At 46.6% G+C, this 27,083-nt stretch overlaps 1 protein-coding gene across 8 annotated transcripts in view; it reads left to right on the top strand.

The window, feature by feature from the left end:
* The window catches only part of LOC144829535 (phosphatidylinositol-binding clathrin assembly protein-like), a 995,507-nt gene that overhangs the window by 709,323 nt on the left and 259,101 nt on the right, over nt 1-27,083 (top strand). For all 8 annotated transcript variants that reach the window (XM_078688772.1, XM_078688773.1, XM_078688774.1 and 5 more), the window contains 2 exons: nt 4,821-4,941; nt 17,312-17,368. In XM_078688772.1, coding sequence (XP_078544898.1) covers nt 4,821-4,941; nt 17,312-17,368 — 178 coding nt within the window. The remainder of the gene's footprint in view (nt 1-4,820; nt 4,942-17,311; nt 17,369-27,083) is intronic.

A 27,083-nucleotide genomic window follows, 5' to 3' on the forward strand; every position in this document is an offset into this window, starting at 1 on the left:
TAATGGCAGAAGTTTTCTCCTCTGAAAGTGCTAGCTTCGCCCACTTTAGCCGTCGTCCACAGTTTGTGACCACTGACGGGTCCGGGGCGGGGTTACAAGGAGATCTACTCACAGTGCTATTAAGACACCTGTAGGACAAGGTGAGGGACAGGAGATTGTGGTCACTCTCTACAGAAGGTACAATCACCATGTCCTCCACCGAGCTCCACAGGTGTAGGTCAAGGAGAAAGTAATCAATCCGTGACATGTGCCCTGGCCTGTTATAGGTGTGGGCCCCTGCTTTGTCGGACCTAGTCCTGCCGTTGGCAGCTCTAAGACCAAACTCCATAGCTAGTGAGTTGATCTGTAGGGCCACTTCTGTCCACTTTTTAATAGGACTAAGCTCGAGGGGCGGAATCCCCCACCCATTATCATATTCCTCTTGGTCTGTTAGGATTTCCCGATCCAGGGTCTCGAAAGTGCAGTTCAGGTCACCCGCCAACAAGGTACAAGACCTATGTGGAGATAAGCGGAGCTGGGCTTCCAGACAGGCTATTACTGGGGATTCTCTTCCCCCCTTTGTGCCACGGGCGTAGATGTTAAAAATGTTCAAAATGACTCGGCCCTGGGAATTTCTCAGCAATATATTTAGGAGATCCGGGCAGTTAGTGTCCCGCTCCACCACCCTGCAATTGAGTTCTGTGGCTACCCAGATTAGTAGGCCACCCGAAGGGCGGCCCCTACCGGTTGCACTTTGTACTGCCGGCAAAAAGTGGGTGGAATAACCCGCCTTGTGTAGGGGCACCCGACTCCAGGTTTCCTGGAACAGGCATATGGAGTATTGCTCCACAAGCTCGTTCCAGTCCGGCAGCGCTAGCTTCCTCTCGAGGCCCGCCACATTCCAGCTGAAAACCCTAATCTGAGGGTCCGTTACAGCCGTAATGCTACACTCCTCGACAGGGAGCGATAAGTCCACAGCTCCCACACCAGGGGGACTAGCCAGAAGATTAAAGGATGCCCCAGTCTCCCCTGTCTCTTCTACAAGCTCGGCCGTAGCCTGAATTTGCGATGAGGAAGAGGAGCCATTGGTTTTAAAGTAAGATGTTGGCTCAACAACAAGGCTTGGAGCCACAGAGACCTCCCCGGGAACATTACTGAGTCAGCAACTCCAAGGTCCCCAGTTCGGTATCACTGGAGCTAGGCTCTGCCTCACTCTCGTTTGAGGCTCACTCTCACTCTCGAACGGTCGCGGAGCCCACACTACTCACACTCAAAGTTGTTTAGTGGCTTGTCCTAGTATATCAGGATAAATTTCATTTTCCTTAAGAAATTGTGCATTCCTCGACAGAACCGATTATTGCTATATATTGTAACTATTGGTGACGTCAGTAGCCTTCCATCACTATGAGGGTAGGACTTTGGGCACCTACCCTTCCCGGTCCAACAAGATCACAATCCGTGAGACAGACTAATGTCATAGAGCACACACATGATCCGTGTATACCTAGGACACAAAATCAGCATTAGGAATCCAAACAACAGCACAGTAGGGTAGGCAGGGCAGGTGTACACGTCTTTAACCATATAGAAGACTTTTCCGTCCTAACACACAACACAAGCTGCTGCTACTTTTCTGATTTGATTATCCATGGTCACTTTGCATCTAAGGAAACACCAAGATTCTTCATATGGGCCACAGGAGCAGCAGCCGCTTCCAGTTCTGTTGCCCGCCATTCATTGATCTAAAGATGCAGTTGTCTGCTGAGCAGTAGAATCTGTTTTATGGGAATTTAGCTGGAGACAGTTTGAGTGCATCCTTATGACAACTGCATTAATGCATGCATGTTCGAAAGTTGGCCAGAGTAGCGGCAACATATCAGAGATGGTCCTGAGGATCTGTGTATCATCTGTGTATAATCCGTGTAAGAAATTCTAAAACTGAAAGAACGATCCTGCTCTGGCAAAGTGGACAAATAGACTTTGACAAGGGTGAGACGCAGGGAAGAATACCCTGAGGAACACCTTACATCACTGAAACAGCTGCCGAAGTGAAAGGTGCAGGAGATACCGTCTCAGTTGTCAGTTAAAAAAGAGGCAAACAATTTAAGGGCAAGATGGCTGTACACAATCTTTCAGAGGTGGTTAATCAAAAATTAATGAGAAACAGCATCAAAGATTGAGGACTACTCTGAAAAGGCCAAGGCAGCAGAGCCTCCTTAGTCCAGTATCCTATGTTGATTGTTCGTAGCAGCCACCAAAGCAGTTTTAGTGCTGTGATTAGCTGGCAAATCAATTGAGAAACATCCAAAAGACCATTTGAGTCCATGTCATTGTTAAGTTGTCAGTACTTTCGCGAAAATCGACATTAATTTGATATCAGGATCAGGCGAATGTTTTTTCATAAGAGAAAGAACTTTAGCATGATTGCAGTCCATGGGAACCGAATAGAAAGGTAAGAGGGGGGTTCGCACATAAGAAGGAAGAATAGTACACATAAGTGTGCTGGAGTTGCTAGCCGTTGTGTAACCCTGTAGGCATTTCTTCTCTTCACCTCAGGCCATGTGGTGCAGATTCTTTGGGACCTCTAAAACCTATAAAGGTAGAGCAGAGTAGATTCCAGGGACCCTGTGCTGTTAGACCCCATGCTTGTTGCAGTGAGCGCTAAAACTGGGAATTTCCCCGGTAGCTCCTATTCTGTAGGTGCTTTAAATCCCAAGGCTCATGACTTGCTTTTCCTGTCAGATCATGAATGGGGCCTAAACACTGATATGATGGGTACTCCCTGATGGGGCTTCTCTGTCAAGCTCTCTATACTTCCCACCACATCTTTGGGGGGTGTCTTCCACTTGAGCTGGTAACAAGATCCATTTCTTGTTTTCCTTTCGAAACTGTGAACTACTTCTTGCATTCCATCCGCATGCAAATCTTAAGGCTTCAGCAGAATGTATGAGAAGATGGTGGATAGATTTTCACTGTCCTGTAGTGGATAAAGAAGATTTGATACGCTGATCTGCAGACACTCTTTCTTCATCTAGAGAATATATCTGCTTTTACAGCAAGCTGGTTGGGTCCTCAATCCAAATCCTTGGACTCTTTCTTATGCAAGCATGGAGATTGAGAGGGTTCAACCGCCTGCCAAAGGTAGCGTATGTCATTGTGATTAATGAATCCCAGCTACCAAATCTGTTTACTTAGGGCACTGGGACATTTATCTGGTGATGCCAGCCTTACTCCCGTTGAGACTCGTCTGTCAGATGTTCTGCACTTTGTCTTATTCAATTGAGTCTAGTGGTCTGTGCAAGAGTATTTTGTCACCCTGGTAAGTCTTTGTTGTTCAGATCACCCCTGGTGGCACATTTCTTGAAAGGTTACCTGTCTATGTCCCCTCTCATTTCTTTTGTTCCTGAAACCATACTTTGAATAATTGCAGTTTTATGTTTCTTTTGACCCTCTCAACTGTCCTTCTGATTTCCATTACTTTGCCTCAAAGGTTCAGAGCTACAGGCCCTGTTGCTCTGGTAGCTATTTACTCTGTTCTACCCAGACAAGACAAACCTGCTTACTTGCCACTACATTCTACCAATGGTGGTGGCTACATTCTTAATGCTTCAGTGCATCACCATTCCATGTTTATACCACCGTCCTCACCTTTGCAAGAAGATGGAGCAGTTGCACAATCTCAAACCTAGGCAATCTGTCTCATATTGCATCGATCAGACAAGTTCAGAGAGCGTAGATAACCAGCTATTTGTGGTTTGTGCTGGGGCTAGTAAAGCTTAAGGTACTATTTCTTGTTTGGTCCCTCTTTGTCTTAAGATCTGTTGTGCCCTGGTAAAGAGGCATTCTTGTGCCCTCTGCCTAGACCATATTATCTTCTACTGCCCTGACCATATTATCTTCTACTGCCCTGACCAGAGGCATGCCTTCCCGGACAGTTGGTTATTGTTGCATCCCTGTGCTAAGCATTAATGCCTGTCTCAGGCACGGAATGATGGATCTATATATCTCTGTGCTGAATGATTACCTTGGTTATTCAGCACTACTCATTCTTTTCTCCTCATGGGCTCTGCTTTGAGACTCATTCATGTGGAATCTGCAAAAAGAAGTATGCACATGCAAGAACATGTTGCCTTTGGTAGCGATATGTTCATAGCATGTGTGGTTGTAGATACACATGTTTAGAATAGTCTCGCCATCTAGTGTTGGGCTCTTTTGTGTGCAAGTTGTTTTTCTTCAAAAAAAGTATTTCAAGTCACGAGGTAATGTGACTCCTCCTTTTGCTGATAATGAACATGATCATCGACTCCATTGTTAGATTGTTTTCCCGCAAGTCTGATAAGGATGAAACGTGAAGCAAACCGGAGTATAAGGAGATGTCCATGCGAAAGGAGGTTGTTAAAAATAGTGAAAGTAACTGTAACACTCTATGCCACAGCACTCTAATCTATGCCACGACACTCTAATCTATGCCACAGCACTCTAATCTATGCCACGACACTCCACGACATACACTACACTGCATTACACTCCTTTCCACGTCACGCCACTCTTTGACTTGACGCTCTGACAAGCTGCTCTGACACGCCGCTCTGACACGCCGCTACACCACTAAAGTTTGGCCATGCTGAACAGCAGCCACACTGGTATGCAACATGACTCGGGCACATTGGCAAAGCCAATAGCTCTTGCACATTGGCTTTAGCTATGCTTGTTTAGTAGTGGTGCCGCACCTTTTTGCACTTTTTTTCTCTCAAATTGTGGTAATGTAAAAATCAACCAATGTGTAATTTTAAATGTTTACATATATATATATATATATATATCTCTGTCTTTTTTTTAAGATCTGACATGCAGTGGAGTCAGCCTTCAGAAAAGAAGCTTACAGGGGGAAATAATTGGCATGCAAGAACTAGTACATCAACAACGTGGACTCCTGCTCCAGTTCCTCCTATTCCACAGATGGTATGAAAACAAATAACGCTTGTGTGTCTAGCCAGTAAATAGAATGTACATTTTTAAAACAAAAAACAGTTTGTGTTTTTCATATACTGCTGAGTTAAGATTAACATAGGTGCTTTTAAAAATTGACATGCAGCACAACAATTAACCAAGCTTATCTTGTGATCTCAGTCATTTAGTTTGAAGTCTCAGTAATCTTGCTACCTTTGACATCCAAGTGCTCTGCTTCAGAATTTGAAATTTGTCAGCTTGGGCGGCTTCAGCAGACAAAGCAATACATTTAATTTCAGCATCCTTATTCACTGAAAACTTTTTTAGTGGATAAGGATACTGAAATTAAATATATGCACATAGATATTGGTGGTTTGCCGATCACCTCACAACACAGCATCCCAAGAAATGTGAAAATGTTTACAGTAAAAAAAATGTTTAAAGTGTATTTGTAACGTTATGTGATCGACAGACATATTGCCAGCTGTTCTCTATTCTCATGCAGTAGAGTATACATCGCCGCATTTCTCTTTGCAGCCCACACATAGTTTGCATCAGATTTTGTTAAGATCTGTAAAAGATGAAGATTACACATGGTGTTTTAGGCTAGCCTCGGAAACCCATTCTTTACTCCATTGCCAGAACCGTAAATGTGTGGTCTCATCACAATATTTGAAAATCAAAAAACTTCTCACCTTCAAAAAATATTATTCTCTGCATCTCTAGCTCCCTTGGCGCTTAGGCTTTAGCCAGTAGACATTCTTCTGATGTTGCTGTGTTTTCTTGCTGTCTCACCTGCTTTCCAATTCCAATTGAATGTGGCTTTGTGAACGAGGAGTTTTTTTGTTGGCTTGAGCTTAACCTCGTAAAGTGTTGAATTACACCTGTGATTGATGCCCATAGTTTGTCAATATGGTTGAAAAGGCTACCATTCTGCAACCATTCATTAGCTGGTAGAATTATGCACAGTGCTTGAATCTCTCACAAACGCTCAGATTTATACAATGAGCTAAGTTATACTTCATTTAAGTAACATTTTTTTATCTAATGGCATCATTTGCAGATCAGTGTTTATTCATGTAATTTGCTGTATTTTACCAAGAAACTTTGGAAGAAGTCAATGTTCATTTAGATTTGTTAGATTTTGTTTTAATGCGGTTCTGATGTCCAACTCTTCTGGCTTTTCAAACACTAAAGTTAATGAAGCTGGAACTCTTTAGAAATGTAGTGCCAAGTAAACCATGCATGTGCTGCTCTCTTCTTCTACATCTGATACTATGTGTACCTTTCTCCAGTTTATTTCGCTCTGTGAAAGGGCATTCCTAAATGCATCTACCGCCGTTCCCACAGCTGGTTTTCTTTAGCATATTTGATCATTTTGCGCTGTGCTTAATGTTTGTTTGGTGGTAGTCGTCATCTTGGTTATGCAGTCAATTTGGCATGAAGTAATAATTTTGTTCCCGGGTGTTGACATTTTTCAAAACTTACTTCTTTTGCTGAGGGAACCCAAACTTACCAAGCACCTTCCTACTTTGTAGCCATAATGTTTCTTTTGCTTTAAATTGATATGGACTCGGCTACTGCAGGTCCGTCTCTGGTGTTGGCCCTCGTGGCTGTAATCCGGGAATAACATAATTGTAGAGTCTGCATGTCTAATTTCCCCTTTGCGGTGCACTTCTCATTGGATCATGTATCTGTCAAGGAAGTTAAGAAACTTTACTATAATCGGTCTGGGTCAGGCCCCAGGCAGCGGCCTTGCGCTCAGCGCCCTGTGTGCCTATTCAATGATGAAACTGGTGTAGAAGTGTTTGGGTGAAATGGTGTCCTTTAGCCAAGTTGCCAGAAACGCAGGTACATTACCTCCCGCCACTCATTCCGGAAAGCCCACAAAGCGGAAGTTGTTCATTCATGCCCTGTTTTATGCATCTTCCAGACACCATAGTACATCTTTATTAGTGCTACAGAGTTCTGTCACCCCCTTTTGGAGATCCCTCACCGCATCTTCCGTCTCCGCTTCAGTCGCTCTTCTGATACACTGCGTAAGTCCTGACACAACAGTGCGATTACAGAGCACACCTCCCTTATCTGGCCCTCCAGCGCCTCTCTTGAGGACTGTATTGCCTGAAGTAATATGACCGTATCCGGTGGGAGCTGTGTGGCCTCCACGATCTCCATATGGGTGTGGGTCATCACTTATGTGGTAGTGGTCCATCTTTCCCTGTCTGGGGTGCTTGGGGGGTCTTTGTTTTTTGCCATCATTGCAGTTGGTCAGCAATCCTGGGATGTCCTCCAGGGCCTCTGGGTCTCTCCCCCAATGGTAGGGAAGGGGAGCTATGGGCCAGCCAGTCGCTAGGGCTAGGGATGGGGATAGGAGCGGCTGCACAGATCATCTTTCTATGGGCGTTGATTTTCAGTGTGCGTTTTCAGTGCATGGCCCCACTAGAGCTGCCTCTGGAGCAGTGTTTACCAGCTGCCTGCTCTCTGCCCCCTCTGTTCCCCTCACCACAGCTGTATGGGGCACAGCGTTGTCAGAGTGCGCAGACTAGCTGACAGTAGATATATGTATGTCCTCTGAGAGGTCCTTAATATGCCCACGACGAAGAGGGAGGGGGGGGAGGGGGGTCTGGGGAAGGCAGATCGTCACTCCAGCCACAGGCCCTCGGCCCCCTGGCCCTTAGTTCAAGCCCCAGCCCAGGCTTTCCTCTGAAAGTGGGCCAGAATGTTGCTCCCCTCTATTTTAGGGCCAATATCTTCGTCGGCTTCGGCATGTTTGTGGGCCCACACCCAGGGCCAATCAACACACTTCACACCAAAGTGGCCTAGGGCACCATCTTCACTCGGCTCTGTTCAGCCGACAGCCCGGATTTCTCTCAATGCTACTTTTCAGTGGCTGCTCTGTATGGTAAGGCCCCGGGCCCTCTGTCGAGCCGATACTCGCCTCAGCGGCCGCACATAGCCTCTGCCGCTTGGCCCCTATTGCCCGCGCAGCTGCCCACAGGGCCGGGAGGAGTGGGGAGATAAGGGGGCCAGTAGCCGCTCATGTAGCTGGCCCGATGGCAACTGCTTTCTCAGCACCCCCGGACCACCTCCGTCCCGATGCGTGTAGGTCAAACGGGCCGTCTTCTGGCAGGGCCCAAGACGACGCTCTACACCGCTCTAGTGGTTGGGCAGCCCGGGAATTCTATTGATCAGCTCCACCAACGTTGCTGCAGAGTTCATCCCTTGGAGGCTGTCAGTAGGGCTCGAGCCCGGAGCTCGTCTGCCAGCTGGGGCTGCCTGGCCTCCACTCTACATTACCCTATGCCCCCTCAACTCTCTACCACGGTCTTAGCCGCGCGGCCCCTCTCCTCTCGCCCGTGCGGCTTTGCTGGCAGCTAAAGGCCGCCATGCTGCTGGCCACACCTCCCTCGGACACCATTCTTGACTAACTAGCGGGGAAAGGCTGAATTGTAAAAGCAGGCTTCAGTTCCATCCCTTAAGACGTGTTTGTGTCAACTGCCATCACAGAGCAGCACACTTACACACAATGATGCAGAAGATCGCAGGCTGCAGAGTTTTTCAGGCCTAAAAGTAGTTTAGTGGATTAAAATAGTAGCATTTTGAAGTAATTGCCTCCCAATCAAAGTGAAGCTTGGAGCCCTCCAAATCCAATATATGCTATTAATTCCTGTAAAGTTGAAAGTCATCTACTTGGGAAAGGCACTCTTTTCTCAAACCCCTGTAGAAGCATGGGCCTGGATAGAGGAGAGGCCAGTCCTGCATCCACAGAGAGGACTGAACTCGGAAGGACAACTGACTCAACATACGGAAGCTAGACCCCGAGCCAAAGTGCAGAGAAAACAAAGGAATGATAATAATTGCCCCGATTCACCTTTCTCAGCATATAGGTGGAGGGATATACGCTGAGAAAGGTGAATCGGGGCAAGGGGCACCATGTGGACACGGATGGTGATCACTTCTCAGCCAATAACAGGTCCACTGCAGGGTCCAAATTGCAGGACACTCACTGACTCAGAGGAAACTGGAATGTTCTCGGGGACTAAAAGCTTACACCCATCCTCCGAGATCTCCCCTCTAGAACAGGATACAGTGACTAGACAGCAACCACCACAGGATAAACCGCCGGATCCGGACTACACAGAAATATGAACTGCCACCTAAATACCGGCTGATGGAGCTTTAACTGTGCAACTAACGCCCCAAACACCTCTAGCCTAGGGCTGTGGACTCACATTGGGTACTCTATTGGTTTGTTTTCTGATGCACGACTAATGTCCCACCCTAAATACCCTACTCAATATTGGGCCTGCTCCTCTTCCAAAATTGGGGGGGGGTGGGCGGAGTTGGGGGGGAGATAGCCATTTTCTTTAAATCCGGCTGGCATGCAACAAACCCTAAGTTTACGGCAGATGAAGGCAGGAGGTTTATTAAAGCACAAATGGCTTGGGGTAGGTGGTCTTTAACCCTTGTCAACATATACGCCTCTAATCAAAACCAATCAAAAACGTCTGCACCTTACAGATCTCTTGCAGGCAGTCACAAAACCGATTATTCTCGGCGGAGACTTTAATTTGGTTTGGAACCCAGAATGGGATCGCAATGCACAAGCACACCAGAGTGCTGGGGGGATGTCAGCAGCACTGAGAAATGGCATTACAGATTTAGGCTTAGTAGACGCCTGGGTACATCTACATCTGGATTCTAAAGACTATTCCTTTTTCTCTCATGCACACCGGTCATACTCTCTTATTGATTATAATTTTCTTTCCCTCTCCTTGATATACGCACTGAGTGGTGCAGAGATATCTGATATATCCTTATCGGACCATGCGCATGTCCTGGTATCTCTTTAACCCCCCCAACCCACTGAGGGAGCCCTTACCTAGATGGAAATTTCCCCCTCAGCTCCTCCGGGATCCTGTGGATGTGGTGGATATTCGGAAAGAGATAGAGGCCTTCTTTCTTGCTAACAATCTCACTGACACTTCTGAGGTCATTAGATGGGACGCCTTTAAAGCTAATATAGCCAGGTTAAGACCACTCCCTACCTACGTCATATCACCCTATTGCTCTTTTAAACACCAAAGCAAAGATCCACACAAAAATCCTAGCAAACCGCCTTGAGCCTCACCTTACGGGTCTCATTGACCCCGACCAAGTGGTTTATCCTCCATCGCCAGGGGGCAGATAACATCCGCCAGATAGCCCACCTTGTGGAAAAAGCACGCTACAGAAATATCTCTGCTTGTCTGGTGTCCCTCGACACGGAGAAAGCCTTCGATCGAGTGGATTGATGATTCCTCAAAGAAGTCATACGAAAAGGTTGGATTGGGTCCGGGGATGGTTTCTAAATTGATGGTGCTTTACGGGCGACCCACTACTCTCATTCGTTTCAGTGGACATCTGACAGGCCCTTTTCCCATCTATCACGGCACCAGACTGGGGTGCCCTCTATCCCCTTTACTGTTTGCCCTAGTGGTTGAACCACTGTCCGTCTCCCCATCCGTATCCCCATGGGCGGATATGAGCATAAAGCCTCTCTCTTCGCTGACGACCTCCTTCCCTCACTTTCTTCCCCGTCTACTTCCCTCCCAGCGGTGGCTACTCTTCTGCGGTCCTTTCAAGACGTGTCAGGTTACCGGATTAATCTTGCCAAGTCTTATGCCCTTAATCTTACTCTTTAGGCCTCTGAGATCCAGGAATTGCAAGACCTGATTCCGGTACAGTGGACTGACAAATCAATTCGGTACTTGGACCTAGATCTAACTCCCACACTTTCGACATAGACTTCGTCCTACTGGCCTATAAGTGCCATGTGGGAGGAACTGCACTGATGAAGGGCCTTCCTCTCGCATGGTTAGGCCGCATCAACACCATTAAAATGTCTCTTTTTCCCAAAATCGTATACCTCTTTCAATCCCTTCCCACTCCAATACCACATTCTGATATCCTTGCTCTACAACCCGATTTTGCTAAATTTATATGGGGGAAATGCCGACCACTGTTCTCTAATAGGATCTTGATCCTACCTCGTGACCGGGGTGGGCTACTGTGCCCCAATCTTCTGGAGTACTACTGGGCTTGTCATCTCTGGTACATATCGGAGTGGGTGGTTCACGAGAGCGAAAAACATTGGTTCCACTTAAACCAAGAGGTATCCTGTAGAACTCTGTGGGACTTGGTTTGGCTCCATCGTGGGGTTCGCCCCCGTAGCACCTACATAGCCACCCCCATGAGGACAGTATTAGAGATCTGGGATAAGCTGGCGATATCCCGAGGGTTGACTACATTTCCCTCCCCTAATATGCCTATAGCTCGTAACCGCACCCCCCCACCCCCCATACACAGACTGGTGCTTGATTATACACTTGTTAGGAGCTGCTAGGCAGTCCATAGCCTTATTTTGGAAGAGGCCGCACCCTCCCCCTATAGCCACATGGTTTCTTTGCTTGTGGAACGTTTTAGCCCTCAAATTACTTACGGCCCGCATCAATCACACAGATACTAGCTTTACCCGCATCAGGCAGCAACTTGTACACTATTTTACTATGACCAGACATTCCCAGTTGGTTCCTCCCCGACTACGAGTCTTCAAATTGTTTGACGACTCACTTGAACCATACTGAAGGGGTCGGAAACCGAAATCCCCTGAACAGCCTACTTAAGTCAGGAGACCTACTATCTTACCCCATCTATGACTCTCTCGCTTTCCTCCTGGGGCTTAGATCCTCCCAGCGCATCCTACCTTTTCTCCTCTTGGCCAGGATACTGCAAGACATCTCGGAGTTCCATGACCTTATAAAGGAACTCCGCCTTTGGCCTTGTTCCTCTATATTGTCACAGAACTCCTCAGTGACTTGCGATATCCTCATAATGTACAGCAAGTTTGTACTTTATCCCATATACTTTATCCTATATGTAATACATGGGATTCTGCAATCCATGTTTACAAATCCATCTCGAATTTCATTATAATAGACGACTTGTGACGCACCTATTATAAAGAAATGGCAGCACTCATCTGTAATACGTTATTGCAGATGAGTCCTGATGACCCTTGACCCTGTTTCCAGGCAGGTCGCTCACCACGCCGCACAGCTCCACCTAACTGTGCCCGTGCTCCCGCCCTCACTGCTGCAAGTTCGAGCAACCAGTGGTGCTGGTTTGCTTATCTCTATACTATCCCACCTATTTCGCCAAATCTGCTCTATTGTCACTATAAGCCTCTCTAACTGATGGCCTTCTGCCACCTCACTTTCCCGGCCCTGCCCCTCTCGCTCGCCCATTCGCCCACACACCCGCCTCCAAGCTACTCCTCCCTCCCACCTCCCCTTCTTAATGGCGGCCGCTGCGCGGTGAAGAGAGCGACCCGTGACCCTGTTTCCAGCAGGCCTCTCTCCACGCCGCACACCTACACCCAACTGCCCCTGCTCCCGCCCTCACTGCTGCCGCGAGTTTGCGCCACCAGTGGTGCTTTCTCCGTTTTTCCGGTTCCTGTTCACCGTCTTTTTTGCCTTTCATTTTGCCTTTTTACTTCTCTGCTTATCTCTATACTATCCTGCCTATTTCGGCATTTCTGCTCTATTGTCTCCATAAGCCTCCCTCTAACTGTTGGCCTTCTGCCACCACACTTTACCGCCACTGCGTCCCCTGCGGCCCTGCCTCCCTCGCCCGCCCATTCTCCCCTGCATCCGCCTTCCAGCTGCTCCTCCCTCCCACCTCCCCTTCTTAATGGCGGCCACTGAGCAGTCAAGCCAAAGGCGCGCCTAAAGCAAGCCCATCTGCACCCATCCGCGCCTGGACCGCACCCAGCGTCCGACCCCCTGGCCCCCGAGAGCGCCAAGACACCCGACACCGATACGATGCCAAATTCCTCCACAAACTCAACGCCGGCCATTCATCCACCTGCTTCAAGGCCACCCCGAAGCTCACCCACGGACCCTTCACCTGCCGAAGATACCGCTTTACCAGCCACCGAAAAACGGCACGGCCTGCCCCTCCCACCAGAGCAGGTCACAACCATCTCAGATGCATACTTCTCAACACCCGCTCCGTCCACAAGCACACCATCGAACTCTGGGACCTACTAGACTCATCCTCCCCGGACTTTGCCTTCCTGACGGAGACCTGGATGAACCCCTCTTCGGCGCCCGACATTGCCATAGCCATCCCCGACGGATACAAGATCACCCGCAGGGACCGCACCAACAAAATAGGAGGAGGAATCGCAATCGTCCACAGGAACACCCTCAGAATCGAAACAAGCACCGAAGACACCCTCAGCACTGCCGAACACCTGCACTTCCAGATCCACATCGATCCCAACACCACCCCCAGAGGAACCCTCATTTACAGACCGCCCCGGACCCCGAACACAGTTCAGTGACTCTATCGCAGACGTCGTCAGCACGCAAGCCCTCGCTTCCACAGACTACATCCTTGGAGACCTGAACTTCCACCTCAAGAACGCCAACAACAGCAACTCCATCACCCTGCTCACCAACCTCGGACTCAAACAGCTCGGCACAACACCAACACACTCCGCCGGGCACACGCTCGACTCCATCTTTTCCGCCAGTAACCACGTCACCTTCAGCCACACCGCCAAACTCCACTGGACCGACCCCGCTGCATCTACTTCTTCAAGAAACGCACCACGCACAACCACCCACAACGCATCCCCCACCGCAGCTGGAACAAGCTCATTGAAGACCAGCTAATCACCACCCTCGCCTGAGACCCACCGACACAGCCGACCTCAACTTCAGCCAATGGCTCGACGACTGCGCCAACACCCTCGCTGCAAACAGCTCTTCAGAATCGTGAAAGAACTCGCCAGCTCCAACTCCAACTACATCCTGCCATCGCAAGACCTCTGCGACTCCCTAGCCACCTCCTTCCACCGCATGTTCGCAGATATCCACGTCCGCTTCAACACCCAGACTCCCCCGCAGCCGCCAACACTTAAGACTCATCACCCCCTTACCACACCAGCCTCCTGCTCTCCTGGAACCACGTCAACGATGATGACACAACCAAAATCGAAAACACCATCCACTTCGGCTCACCATCCAACCCGTGCCCTCACCACATCTTCAACAAAGCGAGCTCCATCATCGCACCCCAACTCCGGAAGATCATCAACAGCTCCTTCGAGACCGCCACCTTCCGGGAGCGCTGGAAACACGCCGAGATCAACAACCTCCTCAAGAAACCCAAGGCGGGTTTCTTGAGGAGGTTGTTGATCAAAAACGTCTGGCCCTGCTCCCGTTCCCGGCGAAAGTCATCAAGAAGACTGTCAACTGGCAACTGACCCGCTACCTCGAGGAGAACATCATCCTGGACTCGTCCTAATCCGGATTCCGCAGCCACCACAGCACCGAAACAGCCCTCATCGCCGCAACCGACGAAATCAGGGCCCTGCTGGACAACGGCTAAACTGTGGCCCTCATCCTCCTGGACCTCTCGCGGCCTTCAACACCGTCTGCCACCACACCCTACGCACACACCTCCACGAAGCAGGGATCCGCGACAAAACCCAGGACTGGATCACCTCCTTCCTCACCGGCAGAATCCAGAGAGTCCGCCTCCTCCATTCCGATCCGAAGCCACCAAGATCACCTGCGGCGTACTCCAAGGATCATCCCTCAGCCCGACACTTTTCAATGTCTACATGGCACCGCTCGCCAACATCGTCCGATCCCACGACCTCAACATCATCTCATACGCCGACGACACCCAGCTGATCCTTTCCCTCACCAGGGACCCCGCCACTGCCAAAACCAACCGCCACGAAGGAATGATGGCCGTCGCAGAATGGATGAAGAACAGTCGCCTGAAACTGAACTCTGACAAGACTGAGGTCCTCATCCTCGGCTCCACCCCCTCCGCCTGAGACTACTCCTGGTGGCCAGCCACGTTGGGAGATGCACCGACACCCATCAACCACGCACGCAACCTGGGAGTCATCCTGAACTAACACTTTCTATGACCCAGCTAGTCAACGCCATCTCAACACCCTCTGCATGCTTCTCAAGATCTACAGATGGATCCCCACCGTAACCAGAAGGACGGTCACCCAAGCCTTCATCAGCAGCAGGCTGGACTATGGCAACGCCCTCTACGCAGGAACTACAGCCAAACTCCAGAAAAGACTCCCAACGCATACAGAACGCCTCCGCTCGCCTCATCCTCGACATCCCCCGACACAGCCACATTACTGCCCACCTGAGAGACCTGCACTGGCTCCCCTTCAACAAGAGGATCACCTTCAAGCTCCTCACCCACGCTCACAAAGCACTCCACAACACCGGACCAACACACCTCAACAAATAGCTCACCTTCTACGCCCCGAACCGCCAGCTTGGCTCTCCTGACCTCGCACTCACCACTGTTCCACACATCCACCCAACAACCATCGGCGGCAGATCATACTCCCACCTCGCTTCCAAGACTTGGAACACCCTCCCCATACTCCTGCGACAGACCCAGCACCTGCTGACCTTCAGGATGTGCCTCAAGACCTGGCTGTTCGAGCAGCAGATGCACCCTCTCCTCTCCCCCCCTCCTTGAGACCCTCACGGGTGAGTAGTGTGCTCTACAAATGATTGATTGATTGATTGATTGCCTGCTGCCAGAGAGAGCATCCGAGAGGAAAGACAGGTCAGGTCACGGAGCATAATTAAGCAGCTGTTTAAAGAAAGAAAATGTGGAGGGGGGGGGGGTTTGCATTGTTTTTATAGCTGTGCATTGGCAAGCAGAAAGGAGATATTGATTGCAACATATTTGTTTGCAATCCTTAGGTTCATTTCATTTCAAAAACTTTTATTCGATTAACATTCAGTTGAATCATAAAAAGTACATCATAAAAATCGAATGAATAATTAAAAACACAGAATTATAATGCAGGTAAAAACGTGGTAATGTTTAAAACATGATTAAAAACCAGTGTTTATAAGTTGATCAGTAAGACAGCAATTTACAACAAATCAGGGAGAAGGGAGCCCTATGCTACAACGTATTCTCAAACATGATTTTAAAAAAGAGCAACACATTTGGCTACATGTGGTGAGTCTAACATCTGGAGTGCCAGAAAAGCTGGCCGACATGTTCTCAACCCCATTGTTCGAAGAAGTGGGATGATCCAGCCCTTGCGTGATTGTTCATAGTAGCGACAGAACAACGTGAGGTGGATGGTCGATTGTGATGATACACCATCACACGGACATTTTGCCAGGTCATGTGACCAGTTTAGCTCATTTGGGAAAGTAACAAGGCGAAAGAAAGAATTAAAACGAAACCTAGTTAGAACACATTTTTCGTGGTTAGCAATCCTTAGGTAATTATAGACCAATTTGAATATTTCTGTTTCTTCTCATTCCGTGCTTGCTGTGCCTTTTTGTTTTTTAATAAACTGACTTGTATGAAACTGATTAAAGTATCTTTCTGCAACACACATTTAAGTGCTTTTTGATGTGTTTAATTTTGCACTAGAGATGCTATTTTTAGTCTTCAGGTTTGCAGACATGCTGTCTTTTATATGAAAGATCTATGCACCAAGGATCTAAGTGGTTTTGGGCAAGGTGATGGCGTGCCAATGTGGTATAAGAAATAAACGACCCCTTGCTCTACGTGATAAGCAGTATCTATGGAAACAGTATCTATGGAATAAAGTACCCCCTGCCGTACATTATAAGAATATTGCAAGACACCTCAAAGTTCCATACCTTATAAAGGAACGCTGCCTTCAGCCTTATTCCTCTAAATGGTTATGGAACTCCTCAGTGACTTGCAATATTCTTATAATGTACGGCAGGGGGTACTTTATTCCATAGATACTGTACAATGCAAGTACTTTAAACACTATATAATTATTACAATCATCAGTGTTTGAAATCCAGTGTTCTTCACAGATCTCTGACAAAAATCATAAGATGCAGGTGCATTGCTTGAAAATCGTCACAGGTAGTGGGATGTGTATACTCTACTGCTCTTTATAGAAATGGGATAATAGTTAAAGTGAACCAATAATTACAAATGGCAAATTGTTTGAGAGACAGACAATCCTGCAAATCTCTTAATCAGTGGATAATATAAAAGTTGTACAGGCTTCCAAATCGGTGATGTCAGTAATCAGTTGATAATTAAATTGTTCCTTTTCAGGCATTTGCTTAGGTCATACTGAAATATTTTTTTGTTCTTGCTCTTATCTATGCAATTCCAGAATGGAGTACATTATCCTGGCTATGTAAGTGCATCATATTGAGCTGTTATGAACTGTATCATTGCTAAAGACTTCTGACCAAGTATGTTTTCTCTGTCATTTTGTAAAACGCTCTACTTTATACTATCCTTGCATAATTCTCTTTCCCTCCTTGTTAAGGTACCTACACCAATGACCTACCCAGTGACTACACCTCAAGTGCCTGTGTATGGAATGGTAATGTTTTTTTTTTTTTTCGAATGCAGTTTTTTTTTCTGCATTGCTATCTTAGGTTTACACTAGCTGTATCTTAAATTAATATAATTGATGCTGCCTTTTTATGTACTTGTTTGAATTCAAAAGTTCTGCTTTTCCATTTGCATAACTTGTGATCTTGAAAAAACAAATCAGCAGTGCTTTGTTTCTAAGTAATACTATTCCTTCTACAGATTCTTAATCCATGAAATAGGTCAATCACAAACTGGGTCCCCCTGTTAAGTTTTTTCTACAATCTCTTGGATAGGTCCACTTATTTTCCAGCGGTGTCACTGGTATTCACAACAGAATTTAATGGCACCAAGTTTATATATGGTACCATCACAGAAAGTTATCTTATTTTTTTATTTTTTCACATACAGATGTCAGATGTTTGGAAGGCACTCAGGACGATGTCCAGTGGTTCTTTGCCTCGTACACAATTCATATCAATATGAACACTAGTGCTTTGGCTGGCACAACAATATTTTTTATCTTTAGTTAAGAACCACATTTGTAAAAAAAAAAAATAGCTAATAGTAGTAAAATAAAAGATGTGTTCAGCACTTTTTTTAGTCTACTGCCTGCATTTGTAACCACTGAATGCCTTCTTGAAGACAGTACCCGAAACTGTACTAAAGTTGCATAGACTGTGGCCTTCCGAACTCTCTTCAGTCTCTTATTCCATGACTGGAATTCAAAATGACTCCCATCTCGATTTACCAGCCAACTTTTTTCGTACAGTCTGGGGTAACTCCCAACAGGGGCGCAACTAGGTCGGCGCAACTAGGTCTTAATTTCGGGGGGGCTAACATGGCAAATGAAGGGGCGTGGCTAATGTTAATCAATGGGGCGGAGCTAAAATGGCAAATAATCAGGATCGGTTAATGCCCCCTCACACCTTAAAACCCATACCCGCCCTGAACGCTAAAATTACCCCTGGCACCCCAAAACCCATACCCATCCTGATCCCTAAAATTATCCCCCCCTGGCACCCCAAAACCCATACTCACCCCACACCCTAAAATTACCCCCTGGCACCCCAAAACCCATACTCACCCCACACCCTAAAATTAACCCCTGGCACCCCAAAACCCATTACCACCCTGAACCGTAAAATCACCCCCCTGGAGCCCCAAAACCCATACCCGCCCTGAACCCTTAAATTACCCCTGGCACCCCAAAACCCATACCCACCCTGAACCCTAAAATTACCCTTGGCACCCCAAAACCCATACCCGCAGTGGTCCCTAAAATTACACCCTTGCCCCCCAAAACCCATACTCACCCTGAATCTTAAAATTACCCCTGGCACACCAAAACATATACCCACGCTGAACCCTAAAATTAACCCCCTCACACTCTAAACCCCATACCCGCCCTGAACCCTAAAATTACCCCTGGCACCCCAAAACCCATACCCATCCTGATCCCTAAAATTATCCCCCCCCCCCCGGCCCCCCAAAACCCATACCCACCCCACACCCTAAGATTACCCCCTGGCACCTTAAAACCCATTACCACCCTGAACCTTAAATTACCCCTAACACCCCAGAAACCATACCCATGCTGAACCATAAATTCCCCCCTTGCCCTCCAAAACCCATACCCACCCTGAACCTTAAAATTACACCAGGCACCCCAAAACTCATACCCATGCAGAACCATAAATTCCCCTCTGGCACCCCATAACCCATACCCACCCTGAACCCTAAAATAGCCCCCTGACATCCCAAAACCCACACCTGCCCTAAACCCTAAAATTACCCCTGGCACTATAGAACACATACCCACGCTGAACCCTAAAATTAATCCCATGGCACCCCAAAACCCACACCCACCCTGAACCCTAAAAGTATCCCCCCTGGCACCCCAAAACCCATACCCACCCCACACCCTAAAATTACCCTCTGGCACCCCAAAACCCACTCAGAACCCTAAAATTAACCCCTGGCACCCCAATTTGTAACCCACCATGAACCATAAAATTACTCACTGGCACCCTAAAACCCACACCCACCCTGAACTCTAAAGTTACCCACTAGCACCCCCCAAAAAAAAATGAACACTACAAACTTACATTACAGTTGCATATTTGGAGGGGACTGTCCTCTTTGACTTCTATGCATGTAAGTCAAGAACAACATTCACAGTAACCTAGATATGCAGGCAGTAGGTAATGCTTTGCTGAAAAATGCATTAAAGTTACTGGAACTTCCATAAAAAACGGCTGCCTGCTCTTCTAATGCTATACTGTGGAATCTGGCTGATCAGCAGCACTGTGTCCTGGCATCCAGCCCCTCGAAGGTCTCAGAGTAGATAGGTCTCCTGGATTCTCCTTGCCTGGGTCTCCTCTGCTTCTTCGCTGCTGCCCTTGGATGCGATATAGAAAGCTCCATGGCCCTGTTCACCATTCATCTAGTGAGCAGTGCAGTGGATGTGAATTCCATCCAAGTGCACAGACAGCAGGGTGAAAGGGATGGCCAGTGCAGGTGATGCTTTTCCTTTGAAAATTAATTTCTGCTGGCGTCATAGCCCAGGGTTTGCTGTCTGTGCACTTGTATGGAATACACATCTATACAAGTGCACAGACAGCAAACCCTGGGCTATGACACCAGCAGAAATTCCCATACAAAAGAAAAGCGTCACCTGCACTGGCCATGCCTTCCCCCTGCTGTGCACATCTTCACATCCCATGCTTACAACCCATCAAGTGCTTAGGTGAAATTCCTGCCTTCAGGCAAGGATTTCACCTCGGCGGCGCCACTCTAAAGGAAATCAAGAGGTGGGGCAGGGGGGTTCACTCGAGGAAACTGTTCAGAGTCTGGCTCGGGCTGCTGGGCCTCTCAGAAAGCATAACAAGCATTGGCATTGCCAATAGGTCTCGCTTGTGGGACCTTATAAGTATTTAGTTTTGCAGCACAATATCCTTGTTGCACCAATGATATTGTGCTGCAAAACTAAATACTTATAAATAATAGTAAAAATTAGTGTGGACGAAGGAACATAAATTAAAACAAGACGGAATGGAAGGTAGAGAAGGGGAGGGGGGAGGAGAAATGCGACACGGCGGACAGGGGAGGGGGCCGAGTGGGGAGAGCGGCGAAAAAAATGTCAACAAATGCGTGCGCCGGGAAACTGAGCCATGACTAATTAGGGGAGGAGAAGCCGAGAAGCCGCAGAGCGCACGCTGGGCGAAGCCCTTTGATGTGCTGTGCGGCGGCCGTTAAAAAAATGCAATTAGGAGGGAGGGAGGCTGATGCGCGTGCTTGTTTGATCACGTGATTCACGTGAACTTAAACAAAACCGCAGCAGAAAGCCCTTGGTTTGACGAGGATTTTGGCTACTTGAATTCTCGCTCCGCTCGATGCGCTTGCGCCCATCGATAGGTCGCGAGACCTAATAAAAACCACATTCTCGGCTCCGATGCGCAGCCTTCTTGCATCATTTCAGTGCGTGTTATCTTAGCCCGGGCAGAGGAGCCGACGGGGGGGTTTGGGGGCTGAAGCCCGGTGAGCCCAATGGGTGTTGCGCGCCTGACTCCCAAGGTTGACCACTAGACTATAATAGTACAGAAGGGTCTCGGCTTCTAAACTGTGCAAACCACAAATATTATTCCCATCTGCCTTTATCCAGATATTTTGTCATTTGTTTTCCTATAGCTGAGGGCGCTATCGTCTACTTTCATTTCTCTCTGTAGTGTTTCTGCCTCATTTAATACAATTGGTCTTAAGTACGCCATACAAATCAAACAATGTTATGCTAATCGTCCCAACAAAATACATTCCGGTCTTCAGCCGAGTCTATAAGGAGTAAATGGGGAGATAAAGAAAGAGGAAAGTTCTGGGCCTTCATTGAAGACAATAATCTTGAGGTCTGAGTTTCTTTTGCTAAAGCTTTGCCTTTCATGCACTTCTACAAATGTTTTCTTGTTATCCAATATCTATTATCACTTTCATTGCAGACTCCTCCAGGGCCCTTAATCTGGATAATGAGCCAAGAGAATTAGGATTCTAGCATACCTTAACAGCTCTCCCATCTCAGCAGCAAATCAGTTACTCTACTGTATGACTGCTATTGGTGAACATTCAGAACCACTAACTTAAGGCAACTAAATCTCCCTCCCATCCCGGTGAAACTCACCTGTTTATAATTACTCCATCCACCAATCTCGAACTGCTCCACATGGTAATCCCCACGTTCTTCCCCTGTCCTTCATGGAACATCAGACTATGTCGTCACCCAGTCTTACAATCAAAGGGAAGCTCATTACTCTTTTACGGCACTTGTTGCCACCCTCATCAAGGTGTGAGGCTGCACTTTCAGAAACAACATTATTTGGTAGTTTTTAGGTCGAGCCTAGCGGCAGCACGAATTCACTGCTCGCTCTGCGTGGCATACTGTATTGGAATATGCACTGGAAGCCCTGCCCACTCTCCGCCCATATTTGTGATTGGCTTGTCATTGTCATTCCTAAATGCTGGCTTCTGGTTCGTTCATAGGTTTGTTAGTCCCTCCTTAGTACCGCCTTGTCTTTATTTGTAACCATCCATGAGGACTGGCCCTTTTACTTCGGTTGTTACATGGTACGTCTTCTTTAGTCTGTAAACCCAATTTTCTTTAATGAGTTTCTCTTACTGCAGGAGCGTCTCTCGTGCTCAGTTGGGACCACCGGCTTGTTTTTTTTGATTGGTATTAACGCGGTCACTTTGTGATTAAACTGAAAAGTACACACTGAAGACTTTTGCATGCAGAGCATGTAATCTTTATTTATATTGAATTAACTTTATTCAAAAATATTTGGTTACTTTGATCCTGTCACATGTTGAGGAAAAACACCTGCTACACAACAGACTTAGAACTAGATTAACTGTAAGTAAATACATATCTCGTTGTGTTACATACATCTGTGTAGCCCACTTCTACCAGGTGCAGTCACTGAGGCGCTTTTCGAAACTCTGCTGCACCCATTTCCGTTCTGGAGATAACTAAAGGCGGAGGTGTTTCAAAGACTTGATATCTTCGGAGGGGGAATTATCGCTTCCTCTGGTATAATTTCATATCAACCTTGTGGGTGTGACCTGATGAGATTGGGCGCCAACACCCGTGGGCTCCGGCAGCCTTCTCATCCCGCCTCCCTCCCCCTCTGGCTGGCCGCCAGGCACAAATCTTGCCTGGGCCCGGATCCAACATGGACACGAAGTGGAGGCATAACGATGGGGCTGGGGGAGCGAGGTGTGAAGTTCTTCATCTCTTCTCCTCGCTAGGGGCATTATTTAGGAACGTAGGTGCCCCCCTTTTGCAGGAAGTTAACCCACAGACCACAAACTCTGATAACGGGGCATGTCGGATAACACCACAGGACAACTTGTGAGCCAGGGAGGTTATCTGTAATCGAACAGGGTAAAACACCAAATGACAGAATGAGGGACCGATTAAAACAATCAAATTCCAACTTCCGACGATACAGGAATTCGCACCCTGTGTAGCCCCAGGCAGCTTTAAACTGGACATCACTGCGCTATAGAAAAAAGCACTGCATACATCTTGCAACATGAACAAAACAATGGGTAAATGTACTGCTATGAAGTAACGACAATGTCACAAAACTCCCAAATAAATGCTTTAGTAAATACGAGACTCTGCTAAAAACTACAGCAAAACTTTATTTTAACAGTCGTTAGAGAAATATGCCCAGAAATCCTCATCTACAACTATTCAAGAACTGGTTAATTGTGGACATTGGGCACCGAACATACTTAGCGAGGTTAGTACTTAAGGATGTGTTACTTTGAGCTTTGCTATAGCGCCAACATAATCTTGATGAACGTCGGAGCGCTTTACATAAAAAGTGATAGTCCGATATGGTGGGACATCAGAGCATTACAATTATAGAAATACAATCTTTTCATTTTAAATAAGTTTAGTTTCAAGCAGTATGCTAGGATAGTAGTACCAGGTGAGTGATAGTCCAACATAAGTAAGTATTTAACAAAAAATTGTTACTTTGGTGCAAGAAATAATAAAATGTGCCCCCAGCTGTATCTTTTATAATGGTAAATGAAACCTTTTGGTGAAAAACGTATAACTCCCCTCCTGCAGACCCGATTTTTAACTTTTTTGCAGATTTTCTCCATAGTCTCAGAATTTGGGGCTTTCCTCCCTCCCTACCTCCACATGAACTGGTGAACCAGTAAAACCACTGTGAAACAGCACAAACTCTCATAATTTCGCAGATGTGAGAAAAAACAGTTTGTTGCATTTTTCCAATTCAGAGAAGAAAAAAAAAAACAGGCCTACTCTTGCGGTTGGCTTAGGACCGCGCTGTGGTGCTGGTCACAGCAGCCAGGTGGGTGCTATTTGTTGGCACCAGTGCAGGCTTCATCCTCCAGCGCATCATGTCTGTGGGTGGCTTGACCAGTGCAGGTTGGGTCTGGCTGGCATGATTTTGAATGGACAGGGTTCATTGTAACACTGTCCTCATATGGCTTGAGGCGATGAGACTGGTAACACCTCCGCAATTTCTACCTCTGATTGAGCCCAACACTCTCACACACTTTCCTCATGCATTACTCACTACTTGTGGGCTCAAGGGATTGGCAGTTACATGTTGTTCAATGCATACGTGGTGCGGAACTCGGCATCCCAGTTGCTTCTCAGTCTTCCCCTGAGAACACACGTGTCCTCATCTGAAGGCCCTTCAGTGGCTTCCCATAAACACGCATGTGCAATGCAATAGATCTCGAATTTATGAGATTTTGAGCTATTGCCATACTAAATGACAATGCCTTTTATTTCTGCTTTAAAACACCTGCAATAATAATAGACATTGTTATTTACAATACCAATAAGTTAAAGTTTTGAAAATGCAAGACCTATTGCATTGCAATTGCTTGTTACAAGAGGCTACAGCAACTGCTTTTCTTTAAATTGTCAATATCTCGCTCACTAAAGTCTTCTTCCAAGAAGCACTCAAGAGGCAAGATCCTTTCATTCCTAATAAACAAACACTACAGTAGACCCTGATGACTTCCACAGTTTCCAGCCAGTCACTCACCGGTTTGTTCAGCCAGTCTTGCTTCAAATAATCGTCATGAAGACTGCTATATTGCACCCAGTAAGTGATGCCCTCCTGCCCACTGATAAAGATGACCCATGCCTCCTGATATTGCCCGAGCTCTCAGCTTCGTTAGTTGACTACGTGTCCTTAATGAGCACCCTGGATTCTTGATTGTGATACTTTTGCAATGTCCTTCATTGATTCTCCTCCCTTTCAAACCAACACCAGTTTGTTCACAAGGGCACCTCCAGGGCCAAAAAGATTCCAATCACCTGAGGAGTCCCCCATGGTTCTATACTGCGCCTGGTCATCTTTAGCTTCTAAATGGTGCCACTTGATGCTCTACTCACAGATAACTGCATCAGGATTCACCAATATGCCCAGTATTCTCAATTCTTCTTGAAGGTATCCTCTGCTTATAGACATTCAATGCCTGATGGAAAGCATGCACATCATCCAGGCATGCATGTTCAGTACCTGCCAGAAGCTCACCCCAACAAAGTCCCAATTCCTGGTATTTGCCAGCAAACAAGCAACAGTTGGCTTATGACATGAACTTTGAAGCTTCAAACAGTCCCTTTCACCATGTCACCCTTTATAAACAAATGACCCCAAAAAATAAAAATGGCCTGGTACCAGCTCTCTTTTCTAAAGAAAGTGAGGCCATTTCTTCCATGTTGCGACGTCAAAGCTGCTGTTCAAACCCTTGTACTCTCGAATCAGGGTGGTTGCAACCACTGGCGTCACCAGGATAGTGCCAACTTGGGCCCATGCCTCAGGCTCCCCGTTGAGCCCCATTAATCATGCTGTTTAGCTAGGCCTACAGCAAGAGGCAGAGCTAGAGGCAACAACCGGAAACAAAACATCGGATTTAACAAAAATGGATATATCATAATAGTTCTTTTGGTTTTTTTAAATTTAGGATTGGAAATATATTGAAATAGGAATGACTTAAAAGACAAAGTGTGGAGATTGTAGTAAAGAAACAGCCGTGGTTAAAAGGAGAATGACTAAATTAATAAAATGTTATAACTAATTATCTATACTCACACACACACTGAGTTGGCCCCCATGGCCCCCAACCTTTGCGCATTGTAGGTGGCCGCACTAGCTTTATATGTGGCCCCTTGTGCGCCCTCTTTGTGAATCATATGTAGTGATGCCACAGGTGGATACTACCTTCTGTGTGCCCTCCCACACCCTCGACATTCTGAAGGCCACAGCAGGTCTCATCCAAGGCCTTAACAAATATGGTCACATCACCCTATTCAGATGGAACTCCATTGGCTCCCCTCGCCGGCCCACACAATCTTCAAAACCAGCTGCACAATTCACAAAGCCAACACAAGCAGCACCCCTGCTTATTTTGCAGACCAGCTCACTGGTGGTTCATGATAGACCCGCAACCGGCAGGACAACATCAGATTGCAGACTAAGAAGTGTGGGGAGAACAAAAAGAACACAACATCACAATGGGTTAACCATCCCCAAGTCCCTTACCTCTCCTATCCCTCATTGACTTTGCTAGTCTTTCACCTTTACAGTGCTCCAGTGCTCCATTGCCTTTTGGCTAGGTATGTACTATAGAAGTACCACATACATATATACAAAAATATACATGGAAACACTTTACGTTTCCTCGTTTCAACCCATCTCACATACTACATTCACAATACTTAAGTCCTGCATTACTTGGAAAAAACTTGTGCTCCTCTAAATAGCAGCAAAGGTTGTGCTTATTGAAACAAGCAGCTGCTCCCCCGAAATGTTTCAGCTGTAGTCTTGATCATGGGTCAGGAGTCAGCCTGCTGATCATGTATACATATACCTTCCACAAATGACATAAGTGAATGACAGCATTTCTGGGATTCCCATGAGATAACCACGGGAGGCGTTTTTTTAAGAGAGTGATTTCATGCATACAGGCATTGTTTGGAATAATATCCTCAATCTTTTGCATTTTCTTACCACAGCCTTATTGAAAATTAATCAAACAAATAATGGAAGTAATTGCAATGTACTGTTGTTCGTATCACATTTTAAAACATTCTTGCCAAGTGGGCCTTTGTACTTGGATTATTGTTAAGTGTGCTGCTGTAGTGAATATATTGCCTCTTTTATCTTTGAATGGTATTTTTGTGTGTAGAAGCATTATTTGGAACAACAATTATTCTTGATCCTTTGCATTATATTACCACAGTACAATGTAAAACTAACCAAAAGTATAACTAACATAATCATAATGGACTGTTGTTTTCATCACGTTTGGAAAAATTCCTGCCCTAGTGGGCATTTGTGGATCATCTTTGTACATGCTGTGTCGTTCATATATTGTCCAGCGCGATTTATATTGAATAGCTGTGATAATTGATTCAGTCTGCTTTTTCTACCCAAAAACTGGTGTCAGTCCTTTCCAGTGTATCTTCAGATCTTGGACATTACAGTCTGTTTAAGTAAAGGAAATAAAAAACAGTGTCTAGTCCCAGTAGGTCTTTTCCTGTGATACTAGGTAAATATTTTGACCTGTGGACCTGATGGTGCTAATTGTCTCAGATATAATAAAATATGACTATAAGAACCACTTCGCAGTATCATTAGCATGAACACCTCATCCAATGTCCAGTCCACAAAGAAATC

The sequence above is a fragment of the Lissotriton helveticus genome, chromosome 4_1, assembly GCF_964261635.1.
Source record: "Lissotriton helveticus chromosome 4_1, aLisHel1.1, whole genome shotgun sequence".
Lineage (NCBI taxonomy): Eukaryota > Metazoa > Chordata > Amphibia > Caudata > Salamandridae > Lissotriton > Lissotriton helveticus.